The sequence below is a fragment of the Pristiophorus japonicus genome, chromosome 12 (genome assembly GCF_044704955.1).
Source record: "Pristiophorus japonicus isolate sPriJap1 chromosome 12, sPriJap1.hap1, whole genome shotgun sequence".
NCBI classification, from domain to species: domain Eukaryota; kingdom Metazoa; phylum Chordata; class Chondrichthyes; family Pristiophoridae; genus Pristiophorus; species Pristiophorus japonicus.
In genome coordinates, this window is record NC_091988.1 from 155,364,593 (window position 1) to 155,387,248 (window position 22,656).

At 43.9% G+C, this 22,656-nt stretch overlaps 1 protein-coding gene across 1 annotated transcript in view; it reads right to left on the reverse strand.

Annotated features, from left to right (window-relative positions):
- cbln4 (cerebellin 4 precursor) overlaps positions 1 to 22,656 on the reverse strand; it is a 159,980-nt gene that overhangs the window by 136,879 nt on the left and 445 nt on the right. Inside the window, exon 2 of the mRNA XM_070895020.1 lies at positions 21,228 to 21,344. Coding sequence (XP_070751121.1) covers positions 21,228 to 21,344 — 117 coding nt within the window. The remainder of the gene's footprint in view (positions 1 to 21,227; positions 21,345 to 22,656) is intronic.

Consider the following 22,656-nt stretch of genomic DNA (forward strand, 5'->3'; position numbering starts at 1 on the left):
CTCCCATGCCGCAGTTTTGGCCTGCCCCCACTTACTTTCCAGGGAGCACGGTGTACAATAAAAACTCTGGACAGTGCATTTCAAAGCAACACAAGAGAAGTTCCTTCTTTTCAATGCTAATAAGTAGAACAAGGTGGCATTTAGAGCCATACATGGACTAGATCTAATACGATGGAAGAAATGCTTCAATTTGTATTGCGATTATTGTGCTTACACTGTGTTAAGTCTGACTGCTAAAAGAACAATTCAGAGGAAGGATACGTAAGTGACAACTGTTCTGTCCCACCCACCCTTTCCTTCAACCACTATCTGTCCCACCTGTGACAGAGACTCTAATTCCCGTATTGGACTGTTCAGTCAGCATTAGTTGGGAAATTGTAGTCCTGTGCCTCTGATCTTCCAACTATTCATTTAAATGGATGCAAAATTATGTCTGTTAGCCCACTATTTCCCAAACAGTGCTCGCTGTGAGCACCAAACCTCATTGGCTGAACTGATTCGGGAATCACCCTATAGAATATACTCAGCTTTTTATAACTACAAGTGGACCTCCTCTGGTATTGCTCACAGTGAGTCAGAGGATTCGCTGATTTATAACAATTGTTTTCTTTATGTCATTCAAAGGTTACTTTTTAAAATGCCTCAAAATGTTTCATTCAATTTTTATAATAGTGTTCTGGAATTTGTATTCGTGCTTTGGGGACTGAATTCCACAATTATTCGGTGAAAACCATAAATAATCCTTTACCTATATGTATTTAACTTCGAGTTGTATAGCTGATAATACACAGCAATCCTGCAGTCCTGAACATAAGAACATAAGAAATAGGAGCAGGAGTAAGCCACCTGGCACCTCGAGCCTGCTCCGCCATTTAATAAGATAGGTAATGGCTGATCTGATCATGGACTCAGCTCCACTTCCCTGCCCGCTCCCCATAACCCTTTATTTCCTTATCACTCAAAGATCTGTCTACCTCCACCTTAAATATATTCAACGAACCAGCCTCCACAGCTCTCTGGGGCAGAGAATTCCATAGATTTACAACCCTCAGAGAAGAAATTCCTCCTCATCTCAGTTTTAAATGGGCGGCCCCTTATTCTGAGACTATGGGCTAGAAGGTCCACTTTTGTGCTTATCGCCCCAAAATGGGTGTTACTTTTGGCGTGGGCATTAAAAAAGGGTTTTCAGAGCGCCGGCTTCTCGCCCATTCTCAAAACATCTAGTTTCCATTTTTGAAAATGGGCGTTACCGCGAGCGATATCAAATGGGCGGTAGCGTTAAATTTTTTTGACCTTCTGCCGTAAAGTGTGGCCGTCCTTAACAATGGCATGGCAACGCTCGATTCCCGCGATTCAGGAGGTCAAGGGTCATCATGACATGCGCAGAAGAGGAGACAGAGAGGGAGCTCAGGGGCACTGAAAGCGTGTGTGGCTGTGGTGTGTGCTGGTCTGGCTGTTGTGGGAGGCACGACAGAGATTCACCAGTAGCAAAAAGCCTATTAAGCACCAAGAACATAGTTGGCATCGAGTTTTTGTCCAACAAATAAGATATAACATGGAGGAGATGGAGGAGGCCCTGGAGCTGTAGCCAGAAACACTGGTGGCAGAGGGCTCCCAGTGGTCCTGGAACGCGGCACTGCACCCCAAGATGCCACACCCCCATTGCTATCCATTCAAGCAGCGCTTCAGCCGTCACCCCGGCCCCCCCCCAAAGAAGCATCGCCTGAGGAGCTCCTCGTCCAGGCAACTTGGAGTCAGGAGGGGAAGGGGTAGAGGTGGGGAGGAGAAGCGGGGGAGGGGGGGGGGGAAACGGGGAAGGGTTGCTTTGTATATAGAAATACTGATGATTTCAGACTAATGTTCAGTTTAAATGTTTTTTATTTAACAAAACCTTGTAACGCATTGGCTCAGATAGCTGCACCATTACACGCTGGTGATTCCTTAACATCAAAGGAATTACACTTAACTTCAATCAACGTAAACTTTAACTGTCACCAAAGTGATGCCCACCATTGATGTATGACCTGCACACCCAGCAAACAGTGTGTCAGCCTTGTAAATATCAGCAACGTTCCCTCAGGCAAAGCAATCATTGATGATCTCCTGACGCAAGGCTCTTGCAGCTATCATGCCACCACAGACCCTTTCATGCAGTCTACGAGGAGTGGGGGCATGGCTTCAGTGTCAGTCTGATTGTCTGGGCCAATGTCAGCATGCGCCTCCTCGTCCTCCTCTTCCTCTCTCTGGTGAGGTGGACTGTCAGGCTCATCAGGCAATTTTTGTCTCCTCCTGATAGCCAAGTTGTGCAGCATGGAGCATACCACCATGAATTTAGCTACCTGCTCAGGGTGGTATTGGAGCTCGCCTCCTGAGTGGTCCAGGCATCTAAGGCACTGCTTCAGCACTCCTATGATTTTCTCCACGATACTGCGAGTTGCTCTGTGGCTCTCGTTGTATCGCTTCTCGGTCTCGATGTGGGTGTCACGCAGGGGGTGTCACCAGCCAGGTGGCGAGGCCATATCATTTGTCACCAAGCATTCAGCATTGACCTTGTGGCTGATTGTTAAACAAGTCAAATACAGTGCTCTCACGCAGGATGTTAGCATCATGGATGCTGTCCGGAAATTGAGCATTCACTGCCAGTATAATTTGCTGGTGGTCGACAACCAGTTGGACAGTCAGGGAGTGGAATCGCTTGTGGTTCCTATAAACCTCAGCATCCTGAAAAGGTGCCCACATCGCGATGTGTATACAGCCTATTGTTTCCTGCACCTTGGGGAAGTCTGCAATTCTTGAGAATCCTAGAGCCCTCTCACTCTGTGCCTCCCTGGTCATAGGGAAGCTGATCAAGTCCCTCCTGCATGTGTACAGGGCTTCAGTAACCTGTCTAATGCAGCGATGTGTGGCATGCTGAAAAAGCCCGCAAATGTCTGCTGCTGTGGCCTGAAAAGAATCCGAGGCATAGAGCGCCAGTGCCGCGGTGACTTTGACCTCAACGGACAGTGCAGTCACATCTGCCCTTATCAGCTGGCGTACCTCAGTGATAACCTCTTTGTGGAAGGCAGGTGGTGTTGGGCAAGTCGAGGTAAGAATGCTTCTCCTTGTACTTGCGGGGTGTAACATCTGGTCCTACTCATCTGTCTGTCACATCTTACATGGAGCACATAATGCAGTGGAGCGTACCTTCGGTGATCTCGAGTCTGCTGCATGTAATTGGTCACCAGGAGGGGATGAGACAGGACAGGCCCCATTGCAGTAGCTCTCTGGTTTCCACCGATTGCATACAAATAAGGAATGTCCTGATGAACACACCTATTCAATTCCAATCGGTCATAGTATGGTCAAGATGTTTTTACAGATGTTCACATCAACTCCAACAACTCTGCTGAGGTTGAAGCACAGCAGCCTTTTAAAGGATGCGACATGTGATCTAGAACACTGTGATTAGTTCCGATTAGTTCCACATTTTGTGGGCGGTGTTTTGGGCGTGCGATATTGTGGGCGATATTGTGGGCGATATGTGTGTGAGGTGGTGAAATTGACTCATGGCCACTAGTTTCGGTAAATATGCTCTTTACAACAAAAAAAAGTGGCCGGGCGTTAATATTGAATCTCGGCATTAAATCCGTGTGGAAAGTAATGCTGGACGATATTATGGCCGTTGAATTCGCCCATTCTGCTGATTCCATCCAAAAAAAGTGGGCGGGCAGTAATATTTTTTCCCGCCGTTAAGCACATCAGGAAGGTAACGCTCGGCGATAAGTTTCTGAAAAATGCCCACCAGTTTCCATTTTGTACCAAAATGGGTGATATATGGGCGTTATATGCCATTTCAGTGGTAAAATGGCGTTAAATGGGCATTAAGCATGCAAAATAAGTGGAGATTCTAGCCCCATGTCCCCTAGTTTTAGTTTCCCCTATGTGTAAATATCCGCTCTGTATCCAACTTGTCGAGCCCCCTCATTATCTTACATGTTTCGATAAGATCATCTCTCATTCTTCTGAACTCCAATGAGTATAGGCCCAACCTACTCAACCTATCTTCATAAGTCAACCCCCTCATCTCCAGATTCAACCTAGTGAACCATCTCCGAACAACCTCCAATGGAATTATATCCTTCCTTAAATACGGAGACCAAAACTGTATGCAATACTCTAGGTGTGGCCTCATCAATACTCTATAGTTGTAGCAGGACTTCTCTGCTTTTATACTCTATCCCCCTTGCAATAATTTGCCTTCCTGATTACTTGCTGTACCTGCATACTCACTTTTTTATTTCATGCACAAGGACCCCCAGATCCCTCTGTACTGCAGCACTTTGCAATTTTTCTCCATTTAAATTATAATTTGCTTTTCTATTTTTTCTGCCAAAGTAGATAACCTCACATTTTCCCACATTATACTCCATCTGCAAAATTCTGAGAAGCAGAAACAGAGGCAGGTTCTACTGAATTTCTGGATGATCCTGGGCTTTTACTGAATTTCTGGATGAGCCTGGGATGAAGGTTCTGGAGTTTGGCAGCACAGTGTGTTCGACTGGGGCTTGACAGTGGGTGGGGAAGGGGTCCTTTAGTCTGGCATCACTGTGAAGGAGGAATCTGTAGTTTGGAAGAAGAGGGTAGAATGTGGTGTTTGGATCACGAGTAGATTCCTGGGTGTCTGTCAGCAGTGAGGGAGAGGGACAGAATGACCTGACAGCCAGAAGAGACATTTCAGGTCTGGCAGTAATGGTTCCTAACTTTCCAAGTGATCTCTTCAAATGTTAATATTGTGTAATTGATTCCTGAAAGTGCATCGTCACTGCACTGACATTATCACCGCTGCACTGCCCCGCTCCCTCGCAAATCCGCCCCTACACCATCTCAAGCAGCACTCCAAAGCACTGGGTGACGGTGTCAGAGTTAAAGAGCCCAATTTTCCAGCTCTTTCCTCTGACTCCTGCTGGGCGGTAAATTTCCAGTTAATTCAAAGTGTCCTCCCCAATTTCCCGCTGAGGGCAATTTTGGCCCCTAAGTGAAAAGCATTCTATCATTTGTCCAGCTTAAATGTTAATGCTGTATCTTAGGAAACTGCACACTGCACATGTTTAGAATGCTTGCCAGTTGAGAGCTTGTGCGAGACCTGTTGAGGTCTTTGGAAAGGTCCCAGAACTTGTGAAGCCCAAGGTAATCGATCCTGGATGGAATCGATTATCCATAACAACAAATCTTCTGAGGAGTTGAAGTTTTTCACCCTTTCTTCTCCATTCAGCTTTGTCTGTGCCTTCTTTCCATGCTGGAGTACCATGGTGGTGCTGCAACATTCTAGGCTTCCATTTAGACAGATTGCTGAAGTGCCTTGACTGGAAAAATGCACCAACAAAGCAGATTAAAATCACACCATCCTTGTAACTCAAGATGGGGTTTGGGCCTTTCCACTGCCAGTAGAGTGGCCCCAATGAAATTTCAAGGCTTGCATATCTATCATGTGCAGGTGGCAGCATCCACATGTTACACTTTGTATGAGAAATGCACAACAATCTTAAAATCTTAGGTCTCCTAATGTGCAGCTAACTGAAACTGACAAACACATACCAATTGGAAAAGCTCCCTTAGCAAACAACATTTAAACTCTGCTTGACCTAAGAAATTATTTACTTAACAGAATTATACTCTCTGCTTAAAGGGACAGATCTCCATTTTACATTGTGCATTACATGGTTTAACACTCGGGTTGCCAGCCCTCTGAGATTGTCCTGGAGTCTTCCGGAATTAAAGATTAATCTCCTGGACACTGCGACAAATGATCCTGAAGTAAAATTGCTTTGGCCAGACTCAAAACAAATAGCAGGGCCACAACGCGTCCGGGATGCACAATGGCCCTTGGGCACATGTGCTCTGACTGGTATAATCATGCAATGGATAAGGCGTTTGCTGGAGCACTGAGAATTGTGGATATTGCCGTTGCCATTATTGACCAATTGCCATGCGGACTGATGTATCCGGCAACAAATGGTGGGAGCATAGGGGGTAGGAGCTCACACGATAAAACCACCCAGAATACGCTCCAACCGGAGCTGCCAGTCCCAAACTTATATTCCTTTCCTTATAAAATGGCTTATCATTCAACACCAGGCAGTATGCCATCTGAAAGTATGATTTATTCGCGGTAAAATTATTTTGTGTGGCCCATCGGTCTGCAATTTCACCCTTTGCTGCATTCATGCTGCATCATCACAATTGCCCTTGGCCCCAGTCTAGTCGTCTCCACAAAAAAACTGTAAAGGTCTCCCTGGCCTCTGACTCTGACTGCTGCACCCAATTGATTTTCCCCTTTGCAATCAATTTTTATGTAACTTTTTACAGCTTACTTTTTCTGAGATTGGGCCTCCAGAATCATCTGCTACCTGCCACCTGTTAACTCTGATTCCTGCCTGAAGGATCTCAGAACTCCAGAGCAATCTCCAATGATCCTTTTTGGCCTCTCCCCACATCAATAATTCATTCTTAGCTATCCTTTTACACCTGCAATTGATTTTTATAGAATATACGTTTCAAACTTTTCAGGCTTTTATTTTCTTGAGAGTTTCAATTTTCGATTCATAAATATTTATTAATTTAATCATCTGCAGCAAAATTTCCATTAATCAATATTTATTGATTTAATAATAAATTGAAGTAAAAAGAAAAAGAACTTACATTTATATACCATGTTTCATGGCTCATAACATCTGAAACTGCTTCATAGCCAGTAAACTGCTTTTGAAGCGTGGTCGCTGTCATAAGGTCAGGAGATACAGCAGCCAATTTGCACAGAGCAGGGATCATCTTCACTTTGGCCAATATAGTAATACGGAAAATATGAGATCAGTTGCCCATTATACATAACTCCTGATTTTTCATTTCAATGGACCCCAGACCAGCCATGGTCATCATACTATATCCAGGTCCCAGAGTACCCAGGAACATCACCACCATGCTCCAGACTCCACACTACCCATGAACATCACACTGTGCTCCAGACCCCAGAATACCCTGGGAGGGGGTGGTTCTGGATTGAAGCTGGGCAGGTGAATGGGGTATCAGTGGGAGAGCATTTTGATGCTAATGATCATAATTCAGTTAGATTTAGTGTATTTTTGGAAAAGAACAAATACAGACCAGGAATAAAAGTTCTCAATTGGGGAAAATCCAATTTTACTAAGCTGAGAGATGATTTGGCCATAGTGGACTGGAAACAGCTACTTGAAGTGTCAAAGCAGTGGGAGGCATTCAAGGAGGAGATCCGGAGGGTTCAGGCCAAATATGTGCCCTTAAAGAAAAAGGGTGGGACTAACAAATCTAGAGCCCCCTGGATGTCAAGGGACATACAGGGTAGGAGATGGAAAAAAGGGAGGCTTATGACAGATACCGAGGGCTCAATACTGCAGAAACTCTAGAGGAGTATAGAAAGTGCAAGGGCGAAATTAAAATGGAAATTAGGAATGCAAAGAGAGGGCATTAAAAAATGTTGGCAAGTAAAATCATGGAAAATCCAAAGATATTTTATAAATACATGAAGAGGATAACTAAAGAAACAATAGGGCCTGTTAGACACCATGAGGGTAATCTGTGTGTAAAGGCGGAAGACGTGGGCATGGTTCTTAATGAATACTTTGCATCTGTTTTCACCAAAGAGAGGGGTGATGCAGACATTGCAATCAGGGAGAAGGAATGTGAAATATTAGCTGAAATAAACATAGTGAGAGAGGAAGTATTAATGGGTTTTGCAGCTTTGAAAGTGGATTATTCCCCAGGCCCGGATGAAACGTACCCCAGGCTGTTAAAAGAAGCAAAAGATGAAATAGCAGATGCTCTGACCATCATTTTACAATCCTCTCTGGCTCTAGGTATGGTGCCAGAGGACTGGAGTACTGCTAACGTTGTACCTATGTTTAAAAAGGTAGATAGGGATAGACCGAGTAATTACAGACCAGTCAGCCTAACCTTGGTGGTGTAAAATTATTGGAAAAAATTCTGAGGAACAGGATAAATCATTTAGAAAGACATGGATTAATCAAGGACTGTCAGCATGGATTCGCTAAGAGAAGGTCATGCCTGACTAACTTAACTGAATTCTTTGATGTGGTAACAAGGAGGGTCAATGAGGGTAATGCATTTGATGTAGTGTATATGGATTTTAGCAAGGCTTTTGATAAGGTCCCACATGGCAGACTGGTCACAAAAGTAAAAGCCCATGAAATCCAGGGCAAAGTGGCAAGTTGGATCCAAAATTGGCTCAGAGGCAAGAAGCAAAGGGTACATAAGAACATAAGAACATTAGAATTTGGAGCAGGAGTAAGCTATTTGGCCCCTCAAGCCTGCTTCACCATTTAATAAGATCATGGCTGATCTGATCCTGAGCTCAGCTGCATTTCCCTGCCCTCTCCCCATAACCCTTCACTCACTTATCACTCAAAAATCTGTCTATCTCCACATTAAATATATTCAATGAACCTGCCTCCACCGTTCTCTGGGGCAGAGAATTCCACAGATTTATGACTCACTGAGAGAAAAAATTCCTCCTCATCTCAGTTTGAAATGGGCAACCATGCTATTCTTAACCTATGCTCCCTAGTTCTGGATTCCCACACGAGTGGAAACATTCTCTCGGGATCTACCGTGTCGAGCTCCCTCATTATCTTATTTATTTCAATAAGATCACCTCTCATTCTTCTAAACTCCAATGAGTATAGGCCCAACCGGCTCATCCTTTCGTCATAAGTCAGCCTCCTCATCTCCGGAATCAACCTAGTGAACCTTCTCTGAACTGCCTCCAATGCAAGTATATCCCCCCTTAAATAAGGAGACCAAAACTGTACGCAGTATTCTAGGTGTGCTTTTATACTCCATCCCCCCTGCAATAAAGGTCAACATTCCATTTGCCTTCCTTATTACTTGCTATACATACATACTAACTTTGTGTGTTTCATGCACAAGGAACCCTAGGTCCCTCTGTACTGCAGTATTTTGTAGTTTCTCTCCATTTAAGTCATAATTTGTTTTTTTATTTTTCCTGCCAAAATGGATAACCTCACACTTTCCCAGTTTGCTCCATCCACCAAATGTTTGCCTATTCACTTAACCTGTCTATATCACTTTGTAGATTTTTTTGTGTCCTCCTCACAACTTGCTTTTCCACCCATCTTTATATCATCAGCAAACTTGGCTACATTACACCAATCATTAATATAGATTGTAAATAGTTGAGGCTCCAGCACCGATCCCTATGGCATCCGACTAGTTACCGTTTGCCAACCAGAAAATGACCCATTTATTCCTACTGTCTGGTAGTTAACCAATCCACTATCCATGTTAATATATTACCCACAACCCCATGAACTCTTATCTTGTGCAATAACCTTTTATGTGGCACCTTATCAAATACCTTCTGGGAATCCAAATACACCACATCCACTGGTTCCCCCTTATCCACCATGCTCGTTACATCCTCAAAGAACTCCAGCAACTTTGTCAAACATGATTTCCCTTTCATAAATCCATGTTGACTCTGCTTGACTGTATTATGTTTTTCCAAATGTCCTGCTACTGCTTCCTTAATAATGGTTCCAGCATTTTGTCAACGACAGATGTTAGGCTAACTGGTCTATAGTTTCCTGCTTTCTCTCTGCCTCCTTTTTTAAATATGGGTGTTACATTTGCAGTTTTCCTATCCGCTGGGATCACTCTAGAATCCAGGGAATTTTGGTAGTTTACAACCAATGCATCCACTATCTCTGCAGCCTATTCTTTTGAGACCCTAGGATGCAGGCCAAACGTGCCGCTCTTTCAGCCATGTTTATGCAATGGCTATAATTCCATATTCCCAAGTGTCTACATGTGCTCTCAGCTCATCCGCCTTATTTGCTTTGAAGTATATACCATTTAGCCCAAGAAGACCTCCTTGATTACTACTTAACAAACCTTGTTTCCTCTCTCTTACAGATTCACTTTCTACATTCTTGTTTTCCAATTTCAGCTTTACTTCCTTCCCTATTGAATTTATTCTTAGGTTCCCATCCCCCTGCCAAGCTAGTTTAAACTCTTCCCAACAGCCCTAGCAAATCTCCCCACGACAATATCGGTCCTGACGCTGTTGAGGTGCAACCCGGTTTGTACACGTTCCATCTCTCCCAGAAACAGTCCCAATGCCTCCGGAATTTAAAGCCCTTCCTCCTGCACCAACTCTGCAGCCACGTGTTCACCCTCTCTATCCTTCTATTCTTGTACTCATTAGTATGTGGCACTGGTAGTAACCCGGAAATTACTACCTTTGAGGTCCGACCCTTTAATTTTTCTCTTAGCTCCCTAAATTCTGCCTGCAGGAACTCATCTCTCTTTCTACGTACGTCATTGGTTCTGATATGGACCACGACCTCTGGCTGTTCACCCTCTCCCTCCAGAATGCCCTGCGTCCACTCTGTGATATCCTTGACCCTAGCACCAGGGAGGCACCATACTATGCTGGAGTCATGTCAACGGCTGCAGAAACGCCTCTCTATTCCCCGAACTATTGAATCCCCTACCACTGAAGCTATTTTATTCTTTGTCCCTCCCCGCTGTGCAGCTGAGCCACCCATGGTGCCTTGGACTCCCCAGAGGCACCAACGTCCTTACCGGTGCTCAGAAGAGAATATCGGTTGGAAAACAAGATTGAATCAGGGGGCAGCTCCTGCACTATTTGCTTAGCATCCTTCCTCCATCTGGTGGTCACCCACTTCCCCTTTGCCTGCATGCTTTTTAAGCTGTGGGGTGACCACCTCCTGAAACGTGCTAGCGACGTAGCTCTCAGCCTTGCGGATGCACCGTAGTGACTCCAGCCACTGCTCAAGCTCCGAAATGCGGGGCTCGAGTAGTTGAAACTGGAGACACCTCTTGCACACATGGTTATCTAGGCTGCACGAAGCGTCCAGGACTTCCCACATGCCACAAGACATGCACTTCACAGGACTGAGCTGTCCTGCCATCCCTCTAATTAGAATTATCTGTATATAAAAGAGAAAGAGCGATACTTATCATTCAACCGGCCAATCACTTACCTGCCCGGACGAGGGCTGTGTGCGGGCAGAGGTCGGAAACGCAGTTTGGAGCCAAATCTGAAATCAGCGGGGCACAGGGGAGCAAAGCACTCAGCAGCGGGAGGTCCAGAGGTCTGCGAGGAGCGGGAGGCCCAGAGGTCTGCGAGGAGCGGGAGGCCCGGAGGTCAGCAAGGAGTGGGAGGCCTGGTCAGCGAGGAGCGGGAGGCCTGGAGATCGGCAAGGAGTGGGAGGGCCAGTCGGCAAGGAACAGGAGGTCTGGAGGTTGGCAAGGAACGGGAGGCCTGGAGATCAGCAAGGAGTGGGAGGGCCGGTCGGCAAGGAACAGGAGGTCTGGCGGTCAACAAGGAGCGGGAGGCCTGGAGATCAGCAAGGAACGGGAGGCCTGGAGATCAGCAAGGAACAGGAGGTCTGGAGGTCGACAAGGAGCGGGAGGCCTGGAGATCAGCAAGGAGCGGGAGGCCTGGAGGTCGGCAAGGAGCAGGAGTGTCGCACTGTAGGAGGGGCAATACTGAGGGAGTGCTACAATGTCGGAGGGACAGTACTGAGGGAGTGCTACACTGTTGGAGGGGCAGTACTGAGAGAGTGCTGCACTGTCGGACTCTCCCGGTTTACCTCAACCTGAGAGTTATGAAATAGCTCCTCAAATGTCTGCCACTGTTTATCATAGAAACATAGAAAATAAGTGCAGGAGTAGGCCATTCGGCCCTTCAAGCCTGCACCACCATTCAATATGATCATGGCTGATCATACAACTTTAGTACCTCATTCCTGCTTTCTCTCCATACCCCTTGATCCCTTTAGCCGTAAGGGCCACATCTAACTGCCTTTTGAATATATCTAATGAACTGGCCTCAACAACCTTCTGTGGTAGAGACTTCCACAGGTTCACAATTCTCTGAATGAAGAAGTTTCTCCTCATCTCGGTCGTGAATGGCTTACTCCTTATCCTTAGACTGTGACTCCTGGTTCTGGACTTCCCCAACATCGAGAACATTCTTCCTGCATCTAACCTGTCAAATCCTGTCAGAATTTTATATGTCTCTATGAAATCCCCTCTCATTCTTCGAAATTCCAGTGAATATAAGCTTAGTTGATCCAGTCTTTCTTCATATGTCAGTCCTGCCATCCCAGGAATCAGTCTGGTGAACCTTTGCTGCACTCCCTCAATAGCAAGAATGTCCTTCCACATATTAGGATACCAATACTGTACACAATATTCAAGGTGTGGCCTCACCAAGACCCTGTACAACTGCAGTAAGACCTCCCTGCTCCAATCCTCAAATCCTCTTGCTACGAAAGCCAACATGCCATTTGCCTTCTTCAGTGCCTGCTGTACCTGCATGCCAACTTTCAATGAGTGATATACCATTACACCCAGGGTCTCGTTGCACCTCCCCTTTTACTAATCTGTCACCATTCAGATAATATTCTGCCTTCATGTTTTTGCCATTAAAGTGGATAACCTCACATTTATCTACATTATACTGCATCTGCCATGCATTTGCCCACTCACCTGTCCAAGTCACCCTGTAGCCTCTTAGCATCCTCCTCACAGCTCACACTGCCACCCAGCTTAGTGTCATCTGCAAACTTGGAGATATTACATTCAATTCCTTCGACTAAATCATTAATGTATATTGTAAATAGCTGGGGTCCCAGCACTGAACCTTGCAGTACCCCACTAGCTACTGCCTGCCATTCCGAAAAGGACCCGTTTATTCCTACTCTGCTTCCTGTCTGCCAACCAGTTCGCTATTCGCATCAATACATTACCCCCAATACCATGTGCCTTAATTTTGCACACTAATCTCTTGTGTGGGACCTTGTCGAAAGCCTTTTGAAAGTCCAAATACACCACATCCACTGGTTCTCCCTTGTCCACTCTACTAGTTACAGCCTCAAAAAATTCTGGAAGATTTGTCACCATGATTTCCTTTTCATAACTCCATGCTGACTTGGCTCAATCCTGTTACTGCTTTCCAAATGCGCTGCTATTACATCTTTAATAATTGATTTGAACATTTTCCCCACTACCGATGTCAGACTAACCGGTCTATAATTCCTTGTTTTCTCTCTCCCTCCTTTTTTAAAAAGTGGAGTTACATTAGCTACCCTCCAATCCATAGGAACTGATCCAAAGTCTATAGAATGTTGGAAAATGTTGAAAACTATTTCTAGGGCCACTTCCTTAAATACACTGGGATGCAGACTATCAGATCCTGGGGATTTATCGGCCTTCAATCCCATCAATTTCCCTAACACAATTTCCTGACTAATAAGGATTTCCTTCAGTTTCTCCTTCTCGCTAGACCCTCGGTCCCCGAGTATTTCCGGAAGATTATTTGAGTCTTCCTTAGTGAAGACAGAACCAAAGTATTTGTTCAATTGTTCCGCGATTTCTTTGTTCCCCATTATAAATTCACCTAATTCTGACTGCAAGAAACCTACATTTGTCTTCGCTAATCTTTTTCTCTTCACATATCTATAGAAAATTTGCAGTCAGTTTTTATGTTCCCTGCAAGCTTACTCTCATGTTCTATTTTCCCCCTCCTAATTAAACCCTTTGTCCTCCTCTGCTGAATTCTAAATTTCTCCCAGTCCTCAGGTTTGCTGCTTTTTCTGGCCAATTTATATGCCTCTTCCTTGGATTTAACACTATCCCTAATTTCCCTTGTTAGCCACGGTTGAGCCACCTTCCCCATTTTATTTTTACCCCAGACAGGGATGTACAATTGTTGTAGTTCATCCATGTGATCCTTAAATGTCTGCCATTGCCTATCCACTGTCAACCCTTTAAGTATCATTCACCAGTCTATCCTAGCCAATTCACATCTTATACCATCGAAGTTACCTTTCTTTAAGTTCAGGACCCTAGTCTCTGAATTAATGTGTCACTCTCCATCTTAATGACGAATTCTACCATATTATGGTCACTCTTCCCCAAGGGGTCTCGCACAACAAGACTGCTAATTAATCCTCTCTCATTACACAACACCCAGTCTAGGATGGCCAGCTCTCTAGTTGGTTCCTCGACATATTGGTCTAGAAAACCATCCCTTATACACCCCAGGAAATCCTCCTCCACTGTATTTCTACCAGTTTGGTTAGCCCAATCTATATGTAGATTAAAGTCACCCATGATAACCTTTGTTGCACACATCTCTAATTTCCTGTTTGATGCCATTCCCAACCTCACTACTACTCTTTGGTGGTCTGTACACAACTCCCACTAGCGTTTTCTGCCCTTTGGTGTTCCGCAGCTCTACCCATACAGATTCCACATTATCCAAGCTAATGTTCTTCCTTACTATTGCGTTAATGTTCTCTTTAACCAGCAACGCTACCCCATCTCTTTTTCCTTTCTGTCTATCCTTCCTGAATATTGAATACCCCTGGATGTTGAGTTCCCAGCCATGGTCACTCTGGAGCCATGTCTCCGTAATCCCAATTACATCATATTCGTTAACAGCTATCTGCACAGTTAATTCACCCACTTTATTATGAATGCTCCTCGCATTGAGACACAGAGCCTTCAGGCTTGTTTTTTTAACACTCTTTGTCCTTTTGGAATTATATTGTAATGTGGCCCTTTTTGATTTTTGCCTTTGATTTCTCTGACCTCCACTTTTCCTTATCTCCTTTCCACCTTTTGCTTCTGCCCCCATTTTACTTCCCTCTGTCTCCCTGCATAGATTCCCATCCCCCTGCCATATTAGTTTAAACCCTCCCCAACAGCACTAGCAAACACTCCCCCTAGAACATTGGTTCTGGTCCCGACCAGGTGCAGACAGTCTGGTTTGTATTGGTCCCACCTCCCCAGAACCGGTTCCAATGTCCCAGGAATTTGAATCCCTCCCTCTTGCACCATTCCTCAAGCCATATATTCATCTTAACTATCCTGCTATTTCTACTCTGACTAGCATGTGGCACTGGTAGCAATTCTGAGATTACTACCTTTGAGGTCCTACTTTTTAATTTAACTCCTAGATACAACAGAATCCCCAACACTATAGCTCTCCCATTCCTTTTCCTGCCCTCCTGTGCAGCAGAGCCACCCATGGTGCCATGATCTTGGCTGCTGCTGCCTTCCCCTGATGGGCCATCTCCCCCAACAGTACCCAAAACGGTATATCTGTTTTGGAGGGAGGTGACCTCAGGGAACCCTTGCACTACCTTCCTTCCACTTCTCTTCCTGATGGTCAATCATTCTCTCTCTGCCTGTAACTTTTACCTGCAGTGTGACCAATGCATTAAACGTGCTATTCACGACATCCTCAGCATCACGGATGCTCCAGAATGAATCCATGTGCAGCTCCAGTGCCTCAATGCGGTCTGTCAGGAGCTACAGCTGGATCCGCTTCCTACACACATAATAGTCAGGGAAACTGAAAGTGTCCCTGACTTCCCAATATCATTTCTCACTACTGCACTCATTCTTTATTAACAATGATACCCCACCTCCTTTTCCTTTCTGTCTATCCTTCTGCATCGTCAAATATCCCTGAATATTCAGTTCCCACTCTTGGTCACCTTGCAACCACGTCTCTATAATGATTAATGGTTCATGGGTGTTTTGTGAAGGCTGTTTCCAGTGGGGATCCACAGGGCTCAGTACTAAGTCCCTTTTTGTGGTAACTATCAATGATTTACACTTGAATGTAGGGGGTGTGATTAAGAAGTTTGCAGATTATACCAAAATTAGCTGTGTGGTTGATAATGAAGAAGAAAGATGTTGACTGCAGAAAGATATCAATGACCTGGCCAGATGGGCAGAACAGTGGTAAATGGAATTCAATCCAGAAAAGTGTGAGGTAATGCATTTGGGGAGTGCTAACAAGGCAAGGGAATACATATTAAATGGTAGGACACTGAGAAGTGTAGAGGAACAGAGGGACCTTGGAGTGCATGTCCACAGATCCAAGGTAGGAGAACAGGTAGATACGGTGGTTAAGAAGGCATACAGGATACTTGCCTTTATTAGCCAAGGGATAGAATATAAGAGCAGGGAGTTTATGCTAGAACTATATAAAACACTAGTTAGGCCAAAGCTAGAGTACTGCATGCAGCTCTGGTCACCACATTACAGGAAAGATGTGATTGCACTAGAGATGGTACAGAGGAGATTTATGAGGATGTTGCCTGGACTGGAGAATTTTAACAATGAGGAAAGATTGGATAGGTTGAGTTTGTTTTCTTTGGAACAGAGGAGGCTGAGGGGAAACCATATTGGGGTGTATAAAATTATGAGGGATCGAGATAGAGTAGATAGGACAGACCTATTTCCCTTAGCAGATGGGCTAACAACCAGGGGGAATAGATTTAAAGTAATTGGTAGAAGGTTTAGAGGGGGTTTGGAGGGAAATTTTTCACCCAGAGAATGGTGGGGGTCTGGAGCTCACTACCTGAAAGGGTGGTACAGGCAGAAACCCTCACCACATTTAAAAAGTACTTGGATGTGCAACTGAAGTGCCATAACCAACAGGGCTATGGACCAAGATCTGGAAAGTGGGATTAGTTGGATAGCTCTTTTTGGCTAGCATAGACTCGATAGGCCGCAATGCCCTCCTTCCATGCTGTAAATTTATATGATTCTGTGATACCATGAACATCACACTGTGCTGCAGTCCCTAGACTACCCATGAACCTCACAGTGTGCTTCAGACCCTAGACTACTCATGAAGAAAAGCACAGGAAATCTGCTAATTGTTTAAAAATGAGAAGGAAAACTTAGAATTTTGCCCTGGGAATCTGAAGCTATTTTAAACAGACATTGAGTGATTCATGGAAACAGCAGTGGAGTCAATGGAGCAGGCCATATCACCACTGGCAGGAGCAGCATTAAAGAAACCCTGGAATGAAATGAGGAAAGAGCTATAGGATGTGGAAGAAGCACAGGATGAAATACTATTGTGCTGGACCAAATGCCAGAAGTGGGAATGAACACAGAAAATGGTATTGATAACAAGGATGGGGAATGATTTAATAAGAATATAAAACCATAATAAGGAAAGGGGAAATTAAAGCATAATGTGGTGAAAAAGAAGAAAACAAACAGCATCACCAGCTAAGAACATCCAGTACAAAAGCAAAACGAATAAAAATAGAAAAACTGAGTTACTGGAATTCAACATGGGAGAGGAAATGGGGAAAATAAAGAGATATTGGCAAGAGGTTTTCAATTACACAAACTTAAAAATGAAAACACCATCCCACAGTACTTCAGCAGACATGGTTCGTGTTGTAGTTTATAAGTTTTAATACCAGTGTTACTGATTCTATATCAGGATAGTACAAGCGGAAAACATCAGAAATAACTATTTTTTTTTAAAGTGATTCAGGTGACGATAGATTGGGACAACCTGCAGATGACAAAGGGACAGAAAATGATGCACTCTCATTAGGTAATAAGAACATAGAGGGCACAGAAAGTAATGGTGATGATGATGATGATTTAGTGAAAATAAAAATAAAATGTCCTACAGTGAGGCCAATGATAAATCCTGTGATATTAATGTTGAAAAAAATTCCAAGCCAGGCTAGCTAACATTTGAAATTGCAAAAGTATACAACACACATTGACAAGGAAAAAAAACTTCTGAATGAAGTTGCACAACTCTCAGTTTTTTTATGAAGCATTTCACAATATGCCTATATATATAAGATTATCTCATATTGGGATATTTGACCACCTATCCGCACAATGGATTTGGAAAAAGACAGGGAATAATTTTAAACTAATCCTCTTGATGAGAAACTGACATGATTGCATCGACCACCCTTTTCCACCCCTTTGACTCATTAAAGTCAATGAAAAGTAAAACTGGGCAGGATGTAGAATGCATGGCCAATCCGATTTTGTCAATTTCATGCTGGGCGAGTTAGATTAAAATGAGTCCCTTATTTTTAACGTTGGCTATCAATACAATCATTTACAATATGGTCAAGAATGGCACAGGCCTTGCTCATGAACGAACAGGTATTTTTGAGGGAAATATGGATAAGTCAGTGAGAATTAATCTGTTAGTAGAGTCCAGTGGCCGGTGGTAGGTGGGTGAATGGGTGGGACAGAGGTGGTGAAGTTAGACCTAAATGGGTGGGTTGAACAGTAAGAGTGGTAAGACATGATGGAGCAGTTAAAGTCACTGCTCTTAAGGAGGCAGCAATGATTGTTTAAACCCTGCAATGGTCCCCCTTCCCTATCTCTAACCTCCTCCAGTGCTGCAATCCCCATCCCAATGCTTCATTCCACTGACCTCAGTCTCTTGTGCATCTCCTACTTCTTTTCATTCTTGGAATCGAGGAAGACTTGCTTCCACTCTTAGCATGAGTTCTTAGGTGGCTATACAGTCCAATACGAGATCCACAGTCTCTGTCACAGATGGGACAGATAGTCATTGAGGGAAAGGGTGGGCAGGGAGCCTGGTTTGCCGCACGCTCCTTCCGCTGCCTGCGCTTGATTTCTGCATGCTCTCGGTGACGATACTCGAGGAGCTCAGTGCCCTCCCAAATGCACTTCCTCCACATAGGGGGGTCTATGGCCAAGGACTCCCAGGTGTCAGTGGGGATGTTGCACTTTATCAGCGAGGCTTTGAGGGTGTCCTTGTAACGTTTCCTCTGCCTGCCTTTGGCTCGTTTGCCATGGACGAGTTCCGAGTAGAGCACTTGCTTTGGGAGTCTCGTGTCTGGTATGCGAACTATGTGGCCTGTCCAGCGGAGCTGATCAAGTGTGGTCAGTGCTTCAATGCTGGGGATGTTGGCCTGGACGAGGACGGTAATGTTTGTGCGCCTGTCCTCCCAGGGGATTTGCAGGATCTTGCGGAGACATCGTTGGTGGTATTTCTCCAACGACTTGAGGTGTCTACTGTACATGGTCCACATCTCTGAGCCATATAGGAGGGCGGGTATTACTACGGCCCTGTAGACCTTGAGCTTGGAGACAATTTTGATGGACTGGTCTTCAAACACTCTTTTTCTCAGGCGGCCGAAGGCTACACTGGCGCACTGGAGGCGGTGTTGGATCTCATCGTCAATGCCTGCTCTTGTTGATAGGAGACTCTCGAGATAGGGGAAGTGGTTCACATTGTCCAGGGCCACGCCGTTGATCTTGATGTCTGTGCAGTGAGGACAGGCTGGTGAAGGACCTTTGTCTTACTAATGTTTAGCGTAAGGCCTATGCTTTCATATGCCTCGGTAAATACGTCGACTATGTCCTGGAGTTCATCTTCTGTGTGTGCACAGACGCAGGCGTTGTCCGCGTACTGTAGCTCAACGACAGAGGTTGGAGTGGTCTTGGACCTGGCCTGAACAGCTTCCCACTGGTTCTGTAGTTTAGTTCCACTCCAGAGGGGGACTTATCAACTGTGAGGTGGAGCATGGCAGCGAGGAAGATTGAGAAGAGGGTTGGGGCGATGACGCAGCCCTGCTTGACCCCTGTCCAGACGTGAATTGGATCTGTGATGGATCCGTTGGTAAGGATCACAGTTTGCATGTTGTCGTGGAGCAGGCGGAAGATGGTGACGTACTTTTGGGTTGACAGTGTCAAAGGCCTTTGTAAGGTCAAAGAAGGCCATGTATAAGGGCTGGCGCTGTTCCCTGCATTTTTCCTGCAGTTGTCACGCAATTGAACCCTACCATTAGCAGTCATGACTTCAGCCATGTAGGCTGCGCACTTTAGAGTTCCCTCTCTAAATACCTCTCCAGCTTCCTCCCCTCCTTTAAGACCCTCCTTCAAACCCATCTGATTGCCACCTCCTAATATCTGTTTATTTGGCTCACTTTTCATTACACTTCAGTGAAGAATCTTGGGACATTTTTCTATGTTAGTGGTGGTAGATTAACAAAAGTTGGTGTTGGAACAGCCTTATAATCTCTAAGAAAGGCCACCAGAGATCCAATATATTATTAATCATTCCTTTAAAATTAAGGTGAAATAGTCACCCTTTGAAGCTCCAGATTTATTAAGCATCAATGTTTGACATGTGCAGAGAGAAGTTAATACAATGATAATGAAAGGCCCAATTAGGATTACGAACTATCGTTTTCACTTTGGGATTTCACTTTGAGTCCATCCCAGACTAAAGAACTCCTTTCTCTAACGACACAATTTAAACACAGTTCTAATTTGGCTTGTAGCCACAACATGAACTGTTTGTAACTGGTTATGAATAGTTTTAAATTGCTAAACTCACTCAAATAGAAAAATAATTGCTGGTGTAGGAAAGGCAAAAGTTACATGCTGCTGTTAAAGAATATTCCTAACGTAGATCTGCAGCTAACCCCACTGCCTGAATATTAGATGCTGACACCGGAAAAAGCTCTATGCAGCAGCACTGATATGCCTCATCTTCATAAGCATCACATTTTACTAAATAAATTAACCATGAGTAAACAAGCTGGGTTTAAAAAGTTGCATTACCGATATCAATAGGAGGCATTACAAATGTAAAAGAAGAAAATTTACTTTTAGAAGTTCATTGCACAGCGGTGGAATTCAAACAACATAAATATATAAAGTTCGGCCTAAAATCAGTGTTTACCGATGAACTGAATGATACTAGAAGAGTTTTGGTTAGTGCTACAGGGGAGAAACCATTATCACAGAAGAACTGAAGCTAGCTGAAAGGTTCCTTATAAATTTTCTATAGCCAGGGAGCTTCTGGCTCTCCTCTCACATTATAAATAATCACATTTTCTGCACGTTGTTCAGTGAATCCTCTATCTGTACACAGTTTGCAATTTATCAGTTTCAAATTCCAGTGACAGAGTTAGTCCTCAGAGGAAATTAAAGTTACCTATTGTAGCTTCTGACGCCAATTTCCTATTTGTGATATGGATATATTTCATATTAAAAATAATAAAGTTGCATTTAAAATAAAATGTCACAATTTTAAGCATATCGCAAACATTTTATAAAACCAATGCAATGAAAAAATAGCCTTCAGCGATGCCGTGACCGCTATGCTAGATTTGTACCCATAAAATGCATTTAAAAAGTCGGGAGTTCAATGTTGTGTCCGTCCCCGGTTCATTGCATTATTAGTCATTAATACATACATCACATTTGTTATGGGAGTGAAGCTTTCGGGATAGCCACGGAAGACATTCCGTACAGGAAGGGTTAAATGGTCACATTGCAGTGAGGGCAATGTCGGTAGCTGTAAACATACAGACCTGAATAGTCTGGCTCTGGTACACTTTGATAACATGAAAGTTGAAACTGTAAATGCCTTTTCTTGGAGCTACAAAGACTGACTCCAGGGTAAAACAATTACCCACGTTCACCAAGATCTGCAAAAGAGAGAGAACTCGATCAGTCCACACTTTCAGCGTGAAGGGAAAGCACTGCGTGTCATTGCTGCTGGGCGATCACGTGTTGATTTCATATATATAGTTCCCTAAAAATGACCAAATGGAGAAGACATGTCTTCGACTCTCCACCCTAACATTGCCCTGTTGGATATTGGCACGGTTAATACGTGTATCGATTCAATGTTAAGTTGGGCTGAAAGGGTCACTAAATATCTGGTCAATCGATAGTCCTCCAAATATACAGGCTGAGTGATATTAATACAGACACAAACTACAGCTACTTTCGGATTCTTAATAAGGATGCCCAACACACTGATGTAGATGACTGCCTGGAAATAAAAACATGAAAAGTTTAGTAAATTTAAATAATTAAACACTTTATGGGGGAAATCATTTTTTGTAACTAACGCGATTCAGGGTGCTGCTGACCCCGGCTTATAATTGCAATGTCTTCGCTCTGTTTCATAAACCCCTAACATGGACATTTCACTGGACGTTTTAATTTTGAGAAATGTTAACTGGGTTGGGTCCAAAAATCACTCCACTAGCACTGATAATTAAAATCGTGCATCTTCTCATCCATTATCCCTTCGGAACAAGTCGCTACAGTAATTAGACCAGTCTGTCTTTAAACAGAGTGAAGTTATTAATGCAACTTGTGTGCGTGTGTGATTCCCTATGCGGCTTATTTTTTTTTAAAGAAATGTGTTTTTTTTAAAGAAACACTTGTGAAGTAAGATCCGATAACATGAAAGCAGAATCAAAAACCACTTCTCTCCAGTAACTTTATGTATCTATTAAAAAATATATCCCTCACGGGCAATGTTAAAATCGAGACTGCGCAATAGTATGAAGCGGAGTTCATGACTGCAATATCTCTCACTTACTGGAATCTATGAACATTAAAGTGCAGATAATGTACCATTTGAATGAATTGTTTTATATTTAGTTTGTTATTATTTTTGAGCGCCAGCGGCTATGCACCCTTTCCTAGTTACTCGGTAATGATTATGTAACTGCATATTCTAAGCGCATCCTTTCCTATTTTTTTCTCATTTAAAATTATCTCTAATTTAATCTAACACCGTTTCATCATAATGTCTATGGTTACATTCCAGGAAAAGCAGTAATACCAAGCAGTTATATATAATCGAGTCTCTCTCCCCAGTAACACTTGTTGCATCTCTCGCCCGTGTAACCCAGACTTAACCAACCTTGTTTTAAAATAACTGCGTCTATTTACAGATAGACATGTAAATAATCGATTTGTGGAGTGAATTGCCCACTGAAT